Source organism: Nesoenas mayeri (genome assembly GCF_963082525.1).
Source record: "Nesoenas mayeri genome assembly, chromosome: 1".
Taxonomy (NCBI): Eukaryota; Metazoa; Chordata; class Aves; order Columbiformes; family Columbidae; genus Nesoenas; species Nesoenas mayeri.
This window is the reverse complement of record NC_137541.1, coordinates 181,826,117-181,848,375: the sequence shown is the minus strand read 5'-3', so window position 1 is coordinate 181,848,375 and position 22,259 is coordinate 181,826,117. Positions and strand designations below refer to the sequence as shown.

General features: G+C 37.2%; 1 protein-coding gene across 1 annotated transcript; it reads left to right on the top strand.

Annotated features, from left to right (window-relative positions):
• Nucleotides 1–1,342: 1,342 nt before the first annotated feature.
• CCDC122 (coiled-coil domain containing 122) lies at nucleotides 1,343–8,521 on the top strand (the record flags this gene model as incomplete). Its single annotated transcript, XM_080363311.1, has 4 exons — nucleotides 1,343–1,462; nucleotides 3,707–4,105; nucleotides 4,839–4,955; nucleotides 8,357–8,521. Exons 1-4 carry the CDS (start codon nucleotides 1,349–1,351, stop codon nucleotides 8,519–8,521), a joined length of 795 nt encoding a protein of 264 aa, XP_080219437.1. The 5' UTR covers nucleotides 1,343–1,348.
• Nucleotides 8,522–22,259: the final 13,738 nt, after the last annotated feature.

The following is a 22,259-nucleotide window of genomic DNA, read 5'->3' as shown; positions in this document are numbered from 1 at the left end:
GGAACATGTCCAGGCGGGTTTTGAATGTCTCCAGGGAAGGAGACTCCACAACCTCCCTGGGCAGCCTGTTCCAGTGCTCTGGCACCCTCACTGTGAAGAAGTGTCTTCTCAAATTTAAATGGAACCTCCTGTGTTCCAGTTTATACCCATTGTCCCTTGTCTTATCATTGGTTATCACCGAGAAGAGCCTGGCTCCATCCTCGTGCCTCAGCCAGCTCCCTCAACACCTGTGGTTGCATACCATCTGGACCCAAGGATTTATGGATGTCCAGATTGCTTAATTGGTCCCTAACCCAGTCCTCATCAACTAAGGCAGACTCCTCCATTGTCCTGACTTCCTCCGGGGCCTCAGGGGTACAGGGCTCCCCAGGACAGCCTCCAGCAGTGTAGACAGAGCCAAAGAAGGCTTTCAGTAATTCTGCCTTCTCTGCATCTCCTGTCACCAGGGCACCCACCTCATTCATCAGTGGGTCTACACTACATTGCCTCTAGTGTTAGTTTTATCTGCCATGTTCTGTGATTCTATGAGGGTTTGTGACTACGTGCCGCAGGGACAGGCCTGTTTGGTGTTGAGGGGTGTGTGGTGCTTGGATGGGATAGAGGTGAGAAGTGAGGGGTTTGAGGACAGCCAGTGAAACAGCCCTACACATAAAGTGTTAGATAAAATGTTAGATATGGTTTCCTAGTCAAGGCTGCCAACCTTCAGGCACAGTTTGTGAATCATCTGTGTGCTGTTTAATATATTGGGCCTGAGGATGCACCTGTGCCAGGCTCATTGCATTTTCTTGAGAATTTGATGTCACTCTATGTAACAATATAGATTTTCTTCATTAACTTATACTATCTGAAGAGATACAAAAATCATACTAAATATTTTCTCATCACTGGGGGTGGATATTTACAGTGACGTTAAGGATAGTTTAATAATTAATATAGTAGACAGTTGCAGTATTGTAACTACAATAATGTTAATATTCAGGCTGAATATGAGGGCACACTCTCATGCATTTAAGATGCTCTTAAAGTGTTTTTAAGGGCTATGACTGTTCAAACACTGAGGATCTGACCTGTGGAGAAGCCAGAAGAACATTGCAATACTTTATTTTATAAAACTCTGCAGGAAAGTGTTCTAGTTCTTGATCATTTGCTTTGAGTCTCCACTCATCAGTAACCTGTTCTTATTAATAAAGAATGAACTAAATGAAATAATTCATGGATCTGGAATCTCACAGGAAAGGCCTTAATATTGTTCTCTTTCATTAACAGTCTTGAATTAAATAGAATGGTAATTTAAAAAAAAATCACTTTTTTTTTTCATTGTCCTTACAGTTCTGCGCTTCTGCCTAAAATGGCCAAGCAAAATTCTCCATCACTAATTGAAGTTGTAAAACAAGTTGCAGAGCAGCAACATTCGCAAGCATCAGAGATGGAAAAAAACAAAACAGTTCTTTTCCATTTGCAGGTAATAAACTTGGTTTAGAGTAGTTCAATTAATTTAGTTTTTTCATTAGATGAGGAAGTATTCCTATGAGCAAGAGAAGCTGAGGGTACTTAATTTTTTTTTCTGAGTGTTTGCATTTAAGTGTAAGGCACCTATTCTGTTGTTGTGTGTGTTTCACTTAGGCTTAGCCAAAACTGTGTATGAGTATTGTTATTTGTAAGGCTGCAACATAGCTATGACTTCTTTAGAGCAGGTTATAGGAGAAGCTTTTATTTATTTATTATTTGGAAAACAAAACAAAACAACCCCTCCAAAGCACTGGGATAGCAAACCCACAAAAACTCAGTGCATACTTACAGCTCTTTGAATGTTGTATGGTGATTTCCTAAGAAATAAATGGGAAAAAAGGATTTAAAAAGCATCCTCTGGGGCAGATTTTCAACAGACTGTAACGTTTTCTTAGCATTTTTTTTTTATATAAAATATTTTTTTGCTGTATCTTTAAAGTGGGTGTCCTAAATGGTCATTAAATACTGTTTTTATTTATTAATATTTTGTAGAACACTAGATACATGTAGTGTCCATGAAGAAAGTGTAACTATTTCTATTCTAATCTCTCACTGGTTTTATTAAGCTTTACATTATTATTTAACATTTGAAATCAAATTTCTATTGAGACACTTACATTGAAGTCTGAGGAAGGACACAAAAGCATTCAGCCATTTTTGAGCATGAGAGAATGCAAATGGAAATAGTTCCAATTATAATATCTGTGAATAGCCCTACACTTGATATAGTTGAGGTTTGAAATTTTGCACAAAAATAACTTCTCTGAAGGAGCAGTGAAAATTTTTATTGCTTAGGAATGTCAATTTACTGGCCATGTCTTGCAATAAGCTTTCTCCTAATGATAAACTGTCCATAATATAGTATGATGATGTTGCAACAATTTGTTATCAAACAATTTAAACAAGGGTATCTGTTTTTTGTTAAAAAAAAAAAGGGGCAAAACACTGAGCTTTAGAGTCCTGGATAATTGAGTTAGCTCATTTATTTTCTCCCTCTTCCACACCTTTTCCTTTTTCTTTCAAAAAACCCAAACAGTAGGAAATTTCATACAAACATTAATGTTAGCAGAACAGCAAAGGTAAATAATTAGAAACTTAAAAGGCTGCAGAGCTGCTTTTTTATCTTTACAACTCTTCGCATGTGTATGTGTCACAGAAGACATGTAAAACTAATTTTCTTTCCAAAATTGAAGATCTTTGTCATTAAGATCTTTTGCTTTCCTGTCTTCAGTTAGTGGTGACTGGCACTGATACAAATCCTGCTAAAACTGAAGCCCAAGATTTTAAATTAAAAGTTACGCAGAAACCTTTTGTTCTTAACAGTTATTAATGTCTTTATCTGTTCAAGACAATGAGTAAGAGATTTCATAGCACTCATAACACTTCAATTAGGGAAAAGATAATAGGTAAAATAAATCGTGATGCTTATTCTCCCACTTAATGTGCTGCTGTTGGCTGGTGGGATTCATCACAGCTAGCTTACATCACCTGCAAGTCAGATGTTAAGCCTGTGTTAGTCATCTAAGCTCTGTTGTTAGTCAGCAAAGAAAGAAAAACATTTCTGAGGCAGCAATTCAGCCCTCCCATCTTAGACTTGTTATAATGGGTTGAAGAGCTACTTCCTGGAGTTGTTCACCTCTCATCAGTGAGAAAAGGTAGAGGTCTTTTTAGCATATTCCTTAGGAGGTTAAAATATTAATAACTTGGATTAATCCTACTGTTACATACTACCATGATGAAGAAATGATTAAAAACTTCAGTAGAACAAGTCTGCTTAAGCTCCCTCACCCCAAGCCCCCATGTATCTATTTCCATGTATCTATAAGTGATTTCTGGCATCATTAGTTATTTTTAGTCTGATTCGGGCTTAACCCAATACAGGCTTTAAACAAATATTGGGATTTGGTTTGATCTGTCACGTCCGATGTAACTTGCAAATAAGAGGTATTAAAGTAATTTCAAGGGTACTTTATTTAATATTTTAGGTTCAATCTAAGGAGAGAGGTCTAAGATAGTATTCTTGCAATGTGCCTCTAAAGTGATGATTTTAGGAAATAGAACCCTAATTGTCTTCCATTGAAACCACATTCAACAAGTGAAAAAGATGACTGTTGGATAAATATAAATTACAGTGTTTAACTAGATATCTAGTATCCTCTGAAAAATATTCTTAAGCAAACACTGAAATATTTTACAGGCAAAGTTTCAGGAACTAGAAAAAGAAATGGATTCTATTCTGTTAGAAACAAAGACAACGGATAGGGAAATATATCTGCAAGATGATGCCATAGAAGTGACAAAATATCACTGTGAAAATCTGGAGGCACAAGTCAGAGATCTATATTCTGAAAATTTAAAGCTAAGGCATGATGCAGAAACAATACAAGAAGAGTTTGAGATGATATTTGCAAGAAATAATGAATATCGGGAAAAAATAAAGGCTCATAAGCATCTCATTTGGGAGATGGAAAGTAAAATGCCAGTTATGATTGAGCTTGCTAAAAAGAAAGCTGTTGTTGAAGAATTAAGGACAAAGAAAGAGGAGTTAATGCGTGATCTCCAGAATCCAGAAGGATCTGTTATAAAACAGGTGCAGGTACTATATTTCCTCTTTGATTCTGTTCCTCTTATGAGAAGTATTTCTGGCAGTTTAACTAACCTGCTTGTTTTGTCTAATATGTTTATGGTTCATGAGGGACTGATGATGGGAAATATAGATAACTTACAATACTACATTAATTTAAGTAATTTTGACTTCATTATGCAGTAAAAAAATATCATCAGCTATTGTTATCCGTATATTATTGTAAAAGTCAGGTTCATTCTATGGGATTGAATGAACTCAGCTATGAGAAAAATTACAGAGCTATAAATCAAATTGCATCATTGCCAAACAATTTGTGGGCTTCTTTTGGTCATGGATGAACTTACACGGACACTTTTCAGAATTCTGTGGAACATTGCTATGTTGTTATATTTTTCATGTAAAAGCACAGCATTCTTTCAACTTTGCTGTCAGGTAACTCACCAAACTGAGTTCAAATTCCTGTATTATTGTAGCTATTGGCATATTTCAGACCAAGAATATATGGTCTTAAGTACCTAAAGGCATTATATCAATTATTCTAATTATTTATTTTAATTACAATTATTAAATTATTTTTCATTAAAATATTATTCATTATTTTAATATGAAATTGTTTATGGTAAGCCTTTATCTTATTTCTATTAATTGAGACTGTTCAAACGTGAAATTATTAATAAGTTTAAAAGATGTACTGTGCAACTTTTTAAAGAGAGGATTTCTGTATCTTGACTCAAATCTGCAGGAAGAAACTACACTTTTAAAAAGGGAAATCACAAGATTAAAAGAGTGCATCAATAAAAAAACAGATTTGCTGGAAGAAGAGAAAAAAATGCATGCTAAACTTAGAAAAGAAATTGAGGTGAGTAATTTAAATAAAATATAATTACAGTTCTCCTGACAGAATGTAGATAGTGCAAATGAAGTTTGAAGTACCTTATACACCGTTGCTGGCCATACTTTATTCAACTATATACAGTAGCCAAGCTATCTTAAATTTTTCATACTGAATCTCCCAAATTTGTGATGACATTAAATTAGGGGTAACACAGCAGCTCCTAATTAGCTGCCAAGATAAAGTTCTGATAAACAGTCAAAACCTTCTATTTTTAAATAATTGAAATATATTTTACAGTTTGTTCCTTACTAAAATACTTTCTATGCCTAGATAGTTTTAGTTGGGAAGTTTCATATTATTTATCTTGTTAGTTCAAGTAAACACCATAAAATATAATGAGCAAAAGTTGATAATATAAAGATAAGTGATCTGGGGTTATCTCTATTGTCAATTGTGAAATGTAGGAGGAAAAAATAATCATTTCTCAAATGACAGGGAAGAGTAGAGAATTTTTAAACTGAAAAGCGAAAAAAGGCCAATTCAGAATAGATCTACACTATTCAGCATCTGAGAAAATATTATCAAGGCAGCAGGCTCCTAAGAATGTTCTCCAAAACTAAAGTGAAATTAGGCAGCCTAAAAATAACATTCTGTTCTGTTATTGGAATCAATTTAATTAAATAGTGAAGTTTAACCTGTTTTTCAGTTGATTGGACTATATGATCTTTTTGTCTCAGAAGAATGCATGATTAAAACCAGCATCTTTCAGGGTATCTTTCTATTAAGAGCTCTCTGGAAAACAATCAGATTTTTAATATAAAAACTGACAATGGACAATGTCACCATTTAAGGCCAGGAGTGGCTGGAGAGTTGCCTGGCAGAAAGGGATCTGGGGATGTTGATTTACAGCCATCTGAATATGAGCCAGCAGTGTGCCCAGGTGCTCAAAAAGGCCGACAGCATCCTGGCTTGTATCAGGAATAGTGTGGCAATGAAGCTGGTGAGGGGTCTGGAGCACAAGTCTGATGAGGAGCAGCTGAGAGAACTAGGGCTGTTTAGCCTGGAGAAAAGGAGGTTGAGGGGAGACCTGATCGCTGTCTACAACTACCTGAAAGGAGGTTGTAACGTGGAGAGTCTTGGTCTCTTTTCCCAAGTGATAGAACAAGAGGAAATGGCCTCAAGTTGCGCCAGGGGAGGTTTAGATTGGATATTAGGAAAGATTTGTTCACAGAAGGGGTTGTCAGGCATTGGAACAGGGTGCCCAGGGAAGTGGTGGAGTCACCATCCCTGGAGGTGTTTAAAAGGTATTTAGATGAGGTGTTTAGGGACATGGTTTAGTGCTAGAGTTGCTATAGGACTTCTGGAGCCTTGATTCTTGCTTTTAAGCATTCAACTAAGTCTACCCTAATATAGATGTATACTTAAATGTCTGCAGAATTCCTGCTGAAGCCTTTTTAATGGCTAAGCTGGCAGTCAGGCAGAATGGATTGACTTTCACACCCCTGGTGCTCCCACTTTGCTCCAGTATTATTTTAAGTTTCCTACAAAGATTTCCTCAGCTTAACCTATTATACAGGAATGTAAATCAGCATGCCTTTTTAAAGCAGCTGAATTTTGGAAAGTTAAAATTCACTGATGAAATGTCTTTCGGCAAGGACATTTTTTTGTTTGGTTGCCTGTGGTTTTTTTGTTGTGTTTTGTTTGTTTGTTTGTTTGTTTGTTGTTTTTGGTTTTGTTTGTTTTGTTTTCCCAAGGAAAGGCAGTGATCTGACATTGCTAATTGATAAGTTAATTCTTAACTGGGATGCTGCTTATCAGGCAGGGTACTGATGGACTTTAAAGGTAGCCTGCAGATGTCCCACTCTCTTTCTTGAGCACCAGCCCCACCACCCACCTCTTGAACAGCAGAGCCTGCTCCCAGCCTGGGACAGAGAAGTCAACAATAAATCAGGGTGGTTACCTGTGTGGAGACAAGGCTTCAGTCATAAAGAATAATTCAAGATATCCACAAATAATAGGAAACATGTTGTTATGTAAAAGTAATAGAAAAAAGCAAGCTCAAAAGATTGTCTATTCCTTTGTGCACTCTTTCCCCTACATCAGCATGTAGCTATATTATTCTTGACAGATGCTTGTCTGTCCTGTTTTAGAAGGACCCCAGTAGTGGAGATTCCACAAGTGCCCAGACATTTTTTTCTGCTAGTTAACTTACAGATACACAAGGCCAAATAAAAAGAACAATGCTCCCCCTCCCCTCTGTCCACTAAGCATATTAGTGCTCTGTGCCTTGGCAGATGTACCAGGCAGTTCCCAATAATGATGCTAGAGACACAGTTCTAAGAAAAGCAGATAATGTTGATCACAGATGTTTCAGTGTCCTACAACACAATCTTAGTGATGTTCAGATCCTGCAAGCACTCCTTCAGATTAGTAAATCTGACAGCATCCCCCAAAAAGTTGTGAAGTATTGTAATGGAAAGCCAGGCAACATGAAGACAACCCATCACCAGCAAAAGAAAGTGGTGTAATTTATAAAACTTTAGTGAGGGAGGGAGTTAGTTATACATGAAATTTAAGTAGTGAGACTCACAGGAAGTCCCTGGCAATGCTGTAGTTCTGATGCAGCTGTACACCAGCATGTGGATGTTAAATACAGTGTAATAATGTTTCTATAAACAGATGCAAGAATAATTACACACTACCACTCATATGCCATTCAAAGTAGGGTAAGTAAGCCCAAATTTTCATAAGTAAATACCTGTTATTTCCATTTTTATTATAATGAAGGTTTCATGCTTTTACACTTCAGAATGCAAATCTTCAGAGGGTTGTCTGCAGCAGCCGTTATTCACATAAGGCAGCAACGACGGCAAAATTGATGCAGCACTGCATTGCCACGGTGTTGCCTTGTTAAGAAAAACATACTTTTTAAGTGCAGGGCAACAGGGAAGGTGCTACTACAGCCACCTAGGATGCATCATTTTTATTCTAATTTATACCTAAGACTACTTGTCAAAGAATGAAAATTTCTTCCTTTTTCACCTCTCACTCTGGAGCCTGAAGTCTTTAATGCACAAAGTGTTGCCATCGCTATGAGGTGCTTGTTCTTTGGGTGAGATTTACTTTGTTAAATTTTAGATATCTACAGAGCAGACATCCACATTGAACTCATCACTTAAACTCTTAGTGAGAACAAGCTTTTCTTCCCTTCACGGGAAAGTTAGGTGTGATTCATATTGTCCTAAAGCAGATACCCGAAATAAGTCAGATTAATTGCTTCCTAGATGTCTGTGTCTATCCATAAAGTGAACATGGCATGACTTGGTCAAATGTCAGAATTTACACTTAGGCGAGCAGAACCCTCCTCTGTAAATACTGTTTTACTTGAAGGATATTTTTAAGTGAATTGTGTTCTATTTTATTAGGTACAGAATAAAAGATATGATGCTATTCTGAAACGTTTGCATTGCCAGCTGAACAAACTCCATTCAAATAGAAGACAATGGCACTGGAACATTCAGCAGTTAGAGAAGAAGGCAACAGAACTAAGGAAGTGTCTCGGAGTAATGGAGTTACAGAGTAGCATATAAAAATAAAATCAACTAACAAAGTTACAATAAGGGTAACTTTTTCCAGACAGAGGAGCTGCTTGCTGCAAATAGTAAAGAAGCCCAGTAGCTACTCATTGTTTTCTTTCTAGTTTTTTTTCTCTCTTTCATTCTGTGGCTTAAATAGCTTGTCTTTAATCTATAATGTTTTGGAATAACTTTGTGCCTTTTTTTTGTTTGCTTGTTTGTTTTTTCTGTAGCCAGAGGCTATTCAGGAAGAAAGTTATTAACATTTCCAGGTGTTTCCAAAATATATGCCAATTTTATCTAAAAAGTCACTTAAAGTCAACCAAATAAGATTAGAGGAGTTCCTTTTTATGTAACTAGATCTTTGAAGATTGAGATCTACATTGTTTTTCCTACAGATAAATGAATATTAGAGTATATTTGCATTTTTGAGATACCAGAATTCCAGATTTTTTATCCACATCCCTTATTATTGCAATCTATTAAAGAACTCTGAAAGCTTCTATGGCCTGTATTTTGCTGTGTGGGAAATTCATATAGATGATGTTACAGCTTATTTGCCCTATATCTGCCAGGATGAGCCAGCATGGGGGACACGGAGAACATAGGCTATCCAGCTACAACAGGCTTAGGAAAAAGTACGCTCAGAACTGGACTTCAAATATTCTGACTTCAACTAGTTTAACACATGTTAGCAAAGACAAATGAGCAGGTAAAAAGAGTACTACATCTGGACAGCTTTTAAAATTGAAAAACTCACCCTCTAGAAATAGAAATGCATGATAGATGATTGTATATAGAAGAATTTACTGTGTAGAGAATCTTAACTAACTAGTACTAACCATCTAAGTTCTAAGTGCTTAATGTTTGGTAAGATGATTCTTACGATAAATGATGACCTGTTAAAATAATAGTGAATAGCTGACATTTTTCTTTGCCTTCTTTTTATTTTATGCTCAGCATTTGAAGAATTTACAGTACTTTCTCTAACACTTAAGGTAATAGTTCTGACTGGACATAACCTGTAACATTTATTTTTTCTATGAAAGTAGCATTTTATTTGAGGTGTTGACTTGAATAATTTAGATTTAATGTGAAGATTTAAGAAAATTGAGTATTTACTGTGCAAAATGTTAGACTGCGTATATATTGTTAGCTTAGGAAAGCAAAGTTTAAAATGCAATACAATTGTTTGTGTTAGAACAATCATATGTTTCTGTATATTTATATTGCCCTTAATATGTTGTTTCACTTTATATAAAGTTATTTTAAGCAATATACTGACTCATAAAGGCTCTCTCTCAATGTTGTTAGACTCTCAAGATTGTTTGGCTTGGTCTTTTTCTTTTGCAATATTATCAGCCAGGGTACTTCCATTAAAACAATAAGGTAGAAATGCAAACCGCAATATCCTATGCTATAGTAACAGTAATGTGATATAGATAATTTGCTGGTTTAAAACTTTTCTAACCTAATTTGTTTTCAAAGAAGACAAAGAAAGACTCCTTAAAACTAACTGGTAATCTTAATTGCCTTTCTGTTCTGAAGTTACTCACACATTCATTGCTGACAAGTCCTGAAAGCACCAACAGAACATTGAGTCTTATCAAGTATTTAGTATGTTACTGTAACATTACAAGTGTTTACCCCTACACACAGCAAAATACCTTGCATTTGATTAATGTATAACTTCTAGAAAGGGATCCAGACTTGAAAAATTTGAGAATTTACTGTCTTATTGGTAGTGATTTAGTGATCAACTGCTCTTTATTTTGCATAATTTCTAATTCGAATTTATTCAGCCACCTAGTGAAATGAATGTACTATATATCAGCTAGTTTATCTCCATAAAAATTCTTATGCACTTTCTTGCAGAATTAAAGAGATCAAGTCTTGTCTTGTTTTCTTCTTTAGTTTCCAGTTATTTCTGAACCAGAATGATCAGTGCATCAAGATATGTTTCTTATCAGCAGCACAAATCACTTCAACCAAATTTACTCTGACACTTATTACAATTGTTATAATATCACAGTTTAACCTTGCACCTTATTACTAGCTGAAAACAACTCTAGCAAACAATCCAAACCTTCTAACTTATTAAAAACTAACCTTCATTTTTCTTTTTGACCAATGAAGATGTTCATTATTACTTCTCTGAGTATTAGGGCAGTTTCTACACATCAACGTGATTCACTCATATCAAATAAATACCTTGGGCCTGTGTTTTGCCTGTTCCTTTTCATAAATCTCAGTAAGTTTCAGTATCTCACATTACTTTGATTGTTCTTTTCTATGTGTTTTTACATTGTTTAATATAATTTAACAAAAGTGAATACAAGAGCTGTCTGCAATACTCTCATTAGTGATATATGCAGAGGAAATATTCCCTTCTACGCAGAGGCCTTGCTGTCATTCAAGACCCAAGTTGTCTAATACTCCTTTTTGCTCTGTACTTCACAAGAGAGCTCATATTCTTGCCTGCTGGGGCCCTTTCCCCTTAAAGGGATCTCAGCTTTCAAAAGTCTATTCCTCTTTTTTCCTCAGTGTAAAACTTGTTTTTTCATTATACATATTTAAATAGTATTCTGGTAAAACTACAGAAGATTCCCCTACAGCTGGTAATAGCTGAACTCCATACGAAAATGAGCCCTGACCATTTGTGATTCCCTCAAATTCACATCCTGGTTTTCCCAAGAAGAAACTCAGCTGTGCAGGCCAGAAAGGAGCTGCTACGTGGTTTAGCTGTATCCCCACATGTACAGTGGGAGCTTTGGAAATTAAAGTACACCTCAACTTCTCAGCTTTTCTGCCACAAAAACTATCTATAGTTCAAGTATTTAAGGCATGTCTGTGCTATGTATAACTGTTCTGCTCTCATTTGGTTAAGAATTATGCTAGAACTAAGTTTATCTTCAATTCCATGTCAAAGAAAAATACTAGTCCTGGTCATAATATCAATACTTGTGGAATTCTACTATTAATACCTCTTTCATACGTTGAAGTTTCTTTAATAATTGTATGTGGAAATTTCTTAGCTAGTCCTTAATCCATTTTACTTATGCCTTACTGATTATGGAATATGAACTTTGTAATACAAATGTTGTTTAGTACAAAGTCCACCATGTTGCAAGAAGTCTGTTTCAGCTCTGAAATAATTTGTTACAAGGTCTGGACTCTGACTGTTAATGTCATCCTGTATCAACATCCTAGCTAAATGCCACAATTATAATCTCTCATCCCATATAATCATATCTGTGTGTTTAACTAGACTGCCTTGACACTTGAGCTGATTCATCTCTAATCTTTGAAACTTTAATTGTCCTTTTCCCACTAAACTTGTAGAAGCTTAGTCACTGAGTAGACTGGAAATCTGTATTCAGTTGTTTCATGTGCTGAACACCACATTGTACGGGATCAAATACATTTTGCACACTTCTGATGAAATAGAACTTTGTCTCATACAGTATTTACATTTTTCCCCAGATGCAGAATTTCAAGTTTAGCCTTCAATATTTAATAGATAATAAATATAAGAAAGGCATAAACATTTTACTAGTGAATTGCAGTTGAGAGAAAATTTAATCTGGGAAAAAACTCAGCTGAAAAAAAAAGGAAACATAAATCACTGTGTTCTCTAAACTATTAGCATTCTGTACAACATGTAAAAAAAGAAATATATGTAACTTTATAAAAATGCCTAATTCCAACAAATTCTGGCAACCTGCTGAGGCGGATTTTTCTTGGTACAATGTTGAACAGCAGTAGGTTGATCTCAGGGCGTATTTTTTTTCCTTTAGCAAGCAAGCACAGACAGCAGGAGAATGATTTCTGATTTTCAGACAATAACTCGGTGAATGCACTTTGTATTCTTATCACAAGGGGCTCTCCCAGGTGTTGGTGAAGAAGCGTGCTGCCCAACCCTTATCAGTCATTTCTGAGAATGGGTGTGGGGCTAAGGGAGGATCTTCTGGCTTCAGCGCTCTGCAGGCAACGAGGTGACTACTCACCCTGAACAGCAAAACAGACAGCAAGTAGCAACGGACAGGTCAAGAATGTGGAAAATTACAACCAACAAGTCCTACCCACTGCTTAGCAAAAGTTTCAAGCACAGGAAACTGGATTGATTCCAAAAATATAGTGTAAATAAGTAAGAACATATTGTGGGAACTCGAGACTCGACAGGGAAACAATACACCCATTGGATCATGTCAAGTGGTGCAGCAAATGTACTGGTGAGTGCTAAAGGGCAGGATTTCCCCACGCTGTAAGCTGACACTCCACACTAAACCCTTTCACATATGAACCAATGACCTCAGATGCTGAAGCAAAATAAATATGTCAGATAATGCAGACAAACCTACAAAGATCTTGCTCTCATCAAGGCTACATGCAATACACAACAGAAGAGGAAAGGTAGGCTGGAGGCAGATGCCAATGTTAAGTTATTTTGCCTCTGATACAGAGTTTGCTTTGGCCCTGAAGAGAGTCATTTGCAGAGAGCTATGTGCCTGAGTGTGAGAGTAAGTAATGCATCCTGCTCTGCTATGGTTCATACATGGGGCTTCAGAAGAAGAAGAAATCATGGCCACACCATGCATTGGCGGTATGTAATAGAACCATAGAATGTCCTGAGTTGGAAGAGACCCACAAGGAACATTGAGTCCAACTCCTGTCCCTGCACAGGAAAACCCCACAGTTCACACCATGTGTATGAGGGTGTTGTCCAGTCTCTTCTTGAACACTATCAGGCTTGGGGCCGTGACACCTCCCTGGGGAGCTTGTTCCAGTGCTCCAACACCCTCTGGGGGAAGAACCTTTTCCTGATGTCGAACCTAAACCTCCCCTGGCACATCTTCCTGCCATTCTCTTGGGTTCTGCCATCGGTCACTAAAGAGAAGAGATAAGCGCCTGCCCCTCCTCCTCCCCTTGTGAGGAATCCGTAGCCGCCATGAGGTCTTCCCTCAGTCTCCTCCAGGCTGAACAAACCAAGTGACTTTAGCCACTTCTCATACGGCTTCCTCTCCAAACCCTTCACCAAGTTCATAGCCCTCTTCTGGACACTCTCTAGCAGCTTAATATCTTTTTTATGCTATGGCACCCAGACCTGCACACAGTGCTCCACGTGAGGCCGCACCAGTGCAGAGCAGAGCAGGACAATCAACTCCCTGACCGGCTGGCAATCCTGTGCTTGGTGCACCCCAGGACACGGGTGGCTGCCAAGGACACCGTTGGCTCATGTTCAACTTGCCATCGACCAGAACCCCCAGACCCTTCTCTGTGGAGCTGTTTTCCAGCATCTCATCCCCCAGTCTGTATGTACAGCCAGGGCTACCAGGTCCCAGGTGCAAAGTTTGGCACTTGCTCTTGTTGAACTTCATGAGTTGGTGATTGCACAGTTCTCCAATTTGTTCAGATCTCTCTGCAGGGTCTCTCTGCCCTCAAGAGTATCAACCTCTCCTCCCAATTTTGTGTCATTGGTGAACTTAGATAATATTTCTTCAAGTCCTTCATCCAAGACATTTATGAAGATGTGATGCTGCTCAAGGTGGAAAAAAAATTCAGAACTCTTACACAATTTTGTGAGATGCGGTAATATACTGTTATCAAAGTAATTATTAAACCCTTTGTTAAAATGTGGCTGCAGCATGTAGCTCTGAGTCGTGTTGAGGCAGTGACTTCTTGAGGAACTCCAAGCAGTACTGGAATATTTTTGTTTTAATTGTCAGCTTTGCAGGAGGCAAACACTTTTTGAAGGGCAGGGTCAATACAGTGCGATGAACTGCCACAGAAATATAGATCAAGCAAAAGCAATTCACACCCTGCTCAAAGTATCATGCTCAAGGCTTTCCCTTGGCTTTTTTTAGCATTTAGAGGAAGCAACATGTAGTGACCTAAGAAAATGTAAAACAAACAAATAAACAAACAAAAAACCCCACAAGCTGCAAAGGACAAAACAAAAAACCAAACAAAATCTCTACCCTCCCTTCCTCCAAAATAAAGATAATTGCACTGCACATTCCCCATCTGGATGAAAGCAGACAGAGGAGACATCATGTCAGTAAATACAGTTGTGGTTGAAAATGGTTGCTACCATAATGAGGAAAGGACAGTGCTCTGGGTTGAACAGAGATTTCTTCTGTTAGGAAATCACATGAGTGTTTCTACATTTTGCAGTAGCTTTTTAATTTAACATAGTCTAGTTCTACATAATTCAGTAAAATTATCTCTAAATCTTTCTAAGAGCAGCAGGCTTCTTAATAGCTCATTTTGTTATAAATGTCATATACCATATATTCAATACTTGTTGACCAAATGTCACATAAAAGCTTAAATGTTTTTCTATCATCTACACACTATATTAATTAACATAAAATATCACTTGCTGTGTTTTCATCAGTTATGAGGCCTTTTCTGCAGTTGAAAATAGCACCAACAGTTTGAAATGCAGTTGCTTTTTATTTTATTTTATTTTATTTTATTTTATTTTATTTTATTTTATTTTATTTTATTTATTTTTATTTTATGTTTTTTAATTTATTCTAATTTTTTTTTTCCCCACCACTGACAATAAAGTCTAATAGTTCCCTCTAGTGTTGAAATGAGTTTTTACATAGTAAAGGCACACGTCATACTTGTTTTGATTTGAAGGCCAGTGTTCACCGTGAAAATAGCCAATGTTTCTACAGAACACGGTGAATACTTTTTTTAAAAAGGCAGGATGAAAAGGGGATGCTGAGTATTCTAACTCTTACAACTACAAACAACAGCTGGAGGATTCAATTTATTTATTATTAATTATTGATCTGTTTTTAAAAGTGGAAGACTTTAGCAAATTTCCTCAAACGTGCTGTTCTATTCTGAGTTATAATGTCAAGTCAACTATGAATGGAAGGACTTCACATTTTTTCTTAAAAGTCATTTCAATTTTTTTTTTAAATTATTTTTTGTGAGCTAAAAGGAGTCTTCTATAAACTTTTCCTTAGGTCACTTTCTTCTTAATAAGAACTACTCTGTTTAAGATAATTGGCTTCCTGCTTGTTGCCGAAAAATATGTTTCAAACAGATTAAGTCAGACTTATAGCTGGCTAAAACTAACTGTAGCTGGTAGTTATGGTTTTGCAACATATTATATAAACCTGTGTTTTCATGCTTCATAAATAACTCTGCCTGGGATGAAACTTTTGGCCTGAAACTGCAGTTCTGTCTCAAGGTCAGTGTTCTGGAACACTTAAACCTCAGGTATGAACATCATTGCTTGAGGCTTCCAATATCCTTGACAAGAGAAAGGCATCCCGCAGCTGACCCAGCTCTTGTGTGCCTTATGGCAGACCCTGGCTCCTCCCAGTTGCTACGAAGAAATCTTAGAGCTACTACCCTTCATTTAAAAGACTCAATTAAATGCCTATTTTGTGTAAGATAAGCCCAGAAATTGTAAAGCCAGTCTGTTGTTTACTCCTATTTAAAGGTTTATTTTATGGCTATGATGTGCTTCAGAGCAAAGGACTGAACTTTCCAGGGGCTTTTGTGGGAAGAAGCAGCACAGTCTCAGACTAACCATCATGTAATTATCTGTTCTTATCATCTGTCTCGTTTTTCAGTATCGACACAGAATTCTAATCTATTGAATCCTGACCTTATTACATTAATATAAAATTTACACCAGTAGACCTTCTCAACCAACTTGGAGAGAAGTTATCTGTGTCTCATGATTAAAATGTTACCCCCAGGTTTCGCCATACCTGTCATAGTTAGTAAAGGATTGGAGTGCCCTGATCCTGTGCAGTACAAATATGCTATCTTTTGTGCATCTCTACTAAAATCATTACAATCTCCCAAATTATAAGTTCATACTGTTGCTAAGACTTCTTTAATTGCTAATACATTTGCATTAGGTTAACTGATGTAGTTATAAAAGCAACCAAATGTTTTGACAGTCGAGACCTTGAGTATCTCAAGTTTTTTCCTAGTTATATCTGTTTGTTTTTCCTTTATAGTCCTGGAGGAAAAGGAACAATTCTAGGGGATGTTTCATCTGAACTGCTTTATATAGTTGCATTAGGATGACAGGAATTGTGCCCTAAAAATCCTATTTCTCTCAATTGACTGTGAAGGCGGTGAAGAGTCAATAGCTGAGATGTAAATAACTACATTCTGATGTCTAAAGTTAGGTAAGATGTATCCAAGCCCTACATGCTTAAGCCACCACAATCACAGCAACAATACTAATAAATGCTCTTTTTTTTTTTTTTTTTTCCTTTTTATTGTCTTCTTGCTGGATACTTATTTTTATTTATATTTCTCTAGTTTTCTCTATTGATTTCTTGGGCTGTAAGCTTCTTATTTATATATTACATTCAACATCATGTCTTCCATATGTTACACTGGGGAGCAGTGGGATGCTGATTTTAACAGCTATTCTCATTTGCCAGTGAACAAAAGTGGGCTTTTAGCTAAAGATTTCCTCTTTCTTGGTGGAGTACTCTTCACTTTTTAAGCACCTTTTCTGTTTCTGTCATAGAACTCCCATGTTCTATTTGCTTTTTTTTTCTATCTGCTTTTCTTTCTATCTGCTTCTCCCCAGCCAACTTCACTCACACTTTGCATCGGACATGTGAAATTAGCCATTTTGCAGCATCAGCTACTGTGCAGGGGATTCACCTTGTCTGTCTTGGACACCTATTCAGAATTTAGTCACCCACATTCTAGTGCTGCCTCGCACTTTGTGTTGACTGTGGAGGGGTTGTAGATGGGAAGAAGTCTACTTTTTTGATAACTACCATGAGGTGAGATGAAATATCCTAGGGCTCTAAGATGGGTGGCATGACTTGCCTTCTAGCAGTGCCCATTTCCCTCTGTTGCCTGCAGAAGGAGACCAAGGCAACTAGCTCTAAACGCATGGTAAATGATTAGAACTACATGACATAAATCCCATCTGTCATCTCCAGTTATCCCTCACCAACTCCAGGCCAGGAATTAATACAGCTCTATTCGTCATAGTGAAACCATAATTGAGTTACCCTGTGTTGAGAGTAGTAATACTTTCTGTGTTAAAGGATCACAAGGAATAATTTTAGAAACTCTAATAAGTTGTGTGACCTCCATGCTACATTTCTGAAATTGAATTCTCCCACGGCAAGACAATTGCTCCCCCACAGTCTGCCTCTCACTGCAGACAAGTCATAAGAAATAATTCTGGTATGTTTTCACGGTCTATAAAGACTCTCCCTCCTTTCCACTCTGCTGTATTCTCTTCTTGTCTTTGGGGTTTTAGCACATTGAGAATTAGTTTCTGAATTATCAGGATATACAGACCAGCTAGCAGTGTCTTTGTACTACTGCCACTACATCATTCATTACTTTCACCTCTTACCCTGCACAATTTTTATCTAAAAAGCTTTAGCATTCCAGTCATGAATGATCTCACCAGCTGCCAATAATACTTTCATCAGTGAGAATTCCCAGTCTCTTCTTTGCAACCTAGACTTTTAAAATTAGTACCTAATGACCAGAAAAATGCTGAGCAGCCTCTTGAAAATGAGAATGGAACTGGAAACTTGGGTAATAAACTTAGACAACTATAGCAGGGGGAGGTGAATGGGAGACAGACACAGGCTACAATGAATGAAAGTAGAACAAACCAGCATAGGGAGAACGATAGCAAATAAGCCTGTATTAACTCTGTACTGCAGAGCCCACAGTGTAACCTGAGGTTTCTGAATCTGAAAAATCCTCCGCAATCAGCAGATAATCTCATCTTGCTCTAGTTGCTGGGGAATCACAGTCTATTCTTATTGTCAGTGTCCATCAACTCATGTGACAGAGACCTGTGCAAAACATCTAAAGTTGTTGACCCTGTGAATATCAGCAGAATCTCACAAGGTTAATTTTTATTAATTCATTCTTTGAACCAAGCTGTGACATTTGTTTGATTCACATGTTCAGTTTCCCATGGAACCTCTTTCTTTCCCTCATAGCACCTCCAGTGCTTCCTCACAGGGTGCAGTAGGTGCTTTAATTTTTTAAGGCAGTAAGTATGGCAGCTGGAGAGGTAGCACCAAGATCCTGTTGCAGCTCCACACTGCAGCTGGTCCTTCACTGCATAACCCGGGGGCTCAGGTGTATTCAACCACCATGGAACCCAGCATTTTGCCGCCTCTGCACTAGAGAAGAGATGGCTTGAAAGTCCAAAGTGGAAGAGAGTTTTCTCATTGACATTCTGTGTTATTCTGCAGGCTCTTCAGTGAAGTATGGTAGCTCCTCCACCTTCAACACACTTGAAATCTGGTTTTATGTGTCAAATTTGAGTTTCAGTGAGTTACCCATAACAGAGGAATTGTATGGCTGAACTTTGAATCATACCAGGATTAAGGATACTCACAGTAGAACTTAGAGAAGAAAATCAGCCCAGTGCTGTGTCATTTCCTGATCTGCTTCTGAGAGAAACTGTGTGCACAAAGACTTTAACTTCTAGGTAGGAAAAAGTAGTTTTTCAACATATTGTTTGCATAACTGTACACAACCCCTTACTGAATTGCTGAAAAATCTCATTTGTATAGCCATACCCATTTTAATGGACTTCATTATAATTACTCAATTATCCATTCTGTTGCTGAAGAAAACCAGCATAACAATGATTTAACACAGCACTGTTGTAATTAGCACTCACAAAACAACAAAGAAACACCTCACTACTCAAAGAGGGATCAAAGTATGAAATCAAAAGTAACTCATTACAATTGTTGTAACACCACTACAGTCCTTACAGTAGCAATCACGCTGTTTTGTGGTTTTGACTCCTTTGATGCTTAAGGATTGCACCTAAAAAGAAGTTAGAGAGCATGCTTATTCCGTTTTCAGAAATGTAGTAATTAAAATTTCAAAGACTTTTTTGCTTTTCTGTTGAAAAGTAGGAACTAATACATCAGTTGCTGATTTACTGCAGCTTTTGTCTAGTCTAACTCCACTCACTCTGATAAGTCTGGAGTTGAAAAAGAAACCATATGTTGGCAGTTACACCTGTAGGTAGTTTAGTTGTCACTTTTAAAACTTAATTTAACTCACTTTGCCTTCATATTTCCCAGGCAGCTGCAGATGGCTTTCTTTCCATTTGAATGGCTTTGTGATGTTAGGGTTATTTCCTTGGTACTTGTATTTTTTTTTTTTCTTAGTGTTACATTATATTACTAGCTGATGGCACAGGGGATTTTGACTACTTTTTAAGTTATTGGCACCAGAGACATTCTTAACCATTCTTATTAGACCTTCAAGAGTGCTAATTTTCTCATACAAAGGGAGTATTGAACTTTAATTAGTGTATTTCCCAAATGCTTTAATTTTCTGATACCATTTAGTATAATTATGTTTCCTTTTAATACACAAGTGTGGAAAATAATGTACACTGGGAAACAAACAACACAAAAGCTGTCATAAAAGCATAAAAGAGCAGCTGATAAGAGAAATAGCAATGCAACATTGTTTTTAGAAGCAATGGAACACCAGAAGAGCTGACATATTGTGATGCTAGCAACTTTAATTAGTGATGTGTAATAAGGTTGAATGAAAAAGAGAAGATCTGCTAATAGAGAACATGTGCTAATTAGAAATTTAGAAACATGCAATAAAAAATCAGAAAAACCCGTTGAAACATTTGATTGGAAATACACTTGCTGAGATTCTTTTTCCTCTCTTGAATGGAAGATAAGGCATGCTTATTAGATGATAACAAGATGGAAATTTTGGCTATTGAGTCCAAATTACCAGTGGAAGTACATGTCCACTTTATCTCTTCCTTATTCATACATAGTAATCACCTTTAGGGTAGAGTTCAGGACATGTTTGTTTAATCCATCAGTTGGTTTGAATCACTAGCCAAGTGGGAGTACCTTTTCGGTGGGGATTTAGCAATCGTGAAAGCGAATGGTCTGTTTCACAGCAGTTAATTCTCTTAACTTCTCCAGATGTGCCTAATAAACTCCAACTGGGAACTAAGTTCCTTACTAGATACACTAGTGCATTTCTTCAGTGCTGGAATTCCTCGTAATTTACCTGTAAAACACCTCGCTCCACAGCCTGCACTTGGATGTTGTGTTAACTGATCAGCCCCCTCTCCAACAAGGCGAAGAGACTTTTAATAGTGGAATGGACAGCACGGCAGAAGATCACTTGCAATGAAGCTTGCTGGATCTGTAGGGGATTTTTATGGCCTAACCTTAGCCCCACCAATTGTGTAAATGCATAAGCTAAATTTCCTGTGTGAAAGAGTGGTACCTTAGGAAGGTGATTCACCGTCATGTAAATGTTTTGTTGAAATTAATAGCTCTAAGAAAGCAGAATTGCCTTGCTGTGGTGTACTTCACTAGTGATGTTCCATTTGGCTCTGTTGGAATTTGTCTTGTCTAATATTCAGCCATTTAAGCATTAGCTAATAGAAGCTAATCATCTAGGCCTCTTGGACTGAGGATCATATCCAGTATGCATGTTAAAAGTGATGCTTGCTAGAGGTAGCATGATTCACCCTGTGGCTGGGACTCTTTTTCCGTGGGCTACAGAACACAATTGGCTTCAGCTGGACTTCAGACTCTTGCAGCTGAAATACAACGTAAGTGCCACTCACTTACTTTAGGCCATGTAAAATCTGGGTGTCTGTTTTAAATGAGAACACTGTTTTCACTTAGCCTATTTTCGCCACTTGTTTTAGGTAATTTCTGGTCACTTACTCTTGAAAATACCACAGCAAACAGTCTTTCTTCTTGTGTTTGTCAGAGACAGAGGTGGTGGCATCCAGAAAAGTCAAGGCAAAATAGTTGCTTTTAAATTACAGATTACCTTTTGTATTGAGGCACTCCACTGATGGTTCTGTGAGCATTTCCCATTATGGTCTCCTATATTTAGAAATATACAGCTCCATCAACAACAAAAGAATAGGACTTGGCCCTTGAGTCTAGAGGGTGACATTTTTCCATTTGAGATAATTAAACAGATCCATATGGACAGTAAAATTCCTTCTTTTTAGGCACTGGTGGTTTGAGAAGACATTTTATATCCCTTTCATTCAAAAAACATTTTATTTGTTTTACTGCACTGTAAATGGCTGATCTGTAATGAGTGCAGTAGTTAAATTTTATTTTGTTTTAATGAAAACCAGAAAAAATCTTTTAAAAACACAGAGAACTTCACAGCTCTGCTCAGAAGTGTAAGGCAGACAGAATCTCTGATATTGTACCTCCCTCCAAATGAGTATAATTACAGTCATTTACTGTCCCAGAGCATGTAAAATATGACAGAGACATTACAGAAGACAAAGCCACAATTGTTACCACAAAAATACTAAGATTTGTAGCCAGTAATCTCTGGAGAAGAAGAAAATGTGAAAGTTGAAGTTTTACTTGGTATAAAGATTATAATCTGCTGCCATTCTTTAAACTGGAACAGTCTGGTGAAACAGCTCCCATACTTTTCCACTGGTCCTGGCATGGTCTTGAATTCCCTTCCAGTTGCAACTGCAGTCTTTTATTCCAGGTTGTGAATCCTGCTTTTCCAATAAAACTTCTGTCACACTCACAACCCTTGCTGAGTTCTGTGAACCGCTGTTCTCATGGTAGTTTTCATCCAGTGTATTTTTTTGCACATATGGTGGGACATTCTGCTTTCCTTCTCCTATAATGATCGTCAGGCTTTTTAAGAAAGCAGCAAAAATGCTTTAGAAATGATGGCACTGACATAACATCATTGCCAGTTGACACTGCAAGAAGGA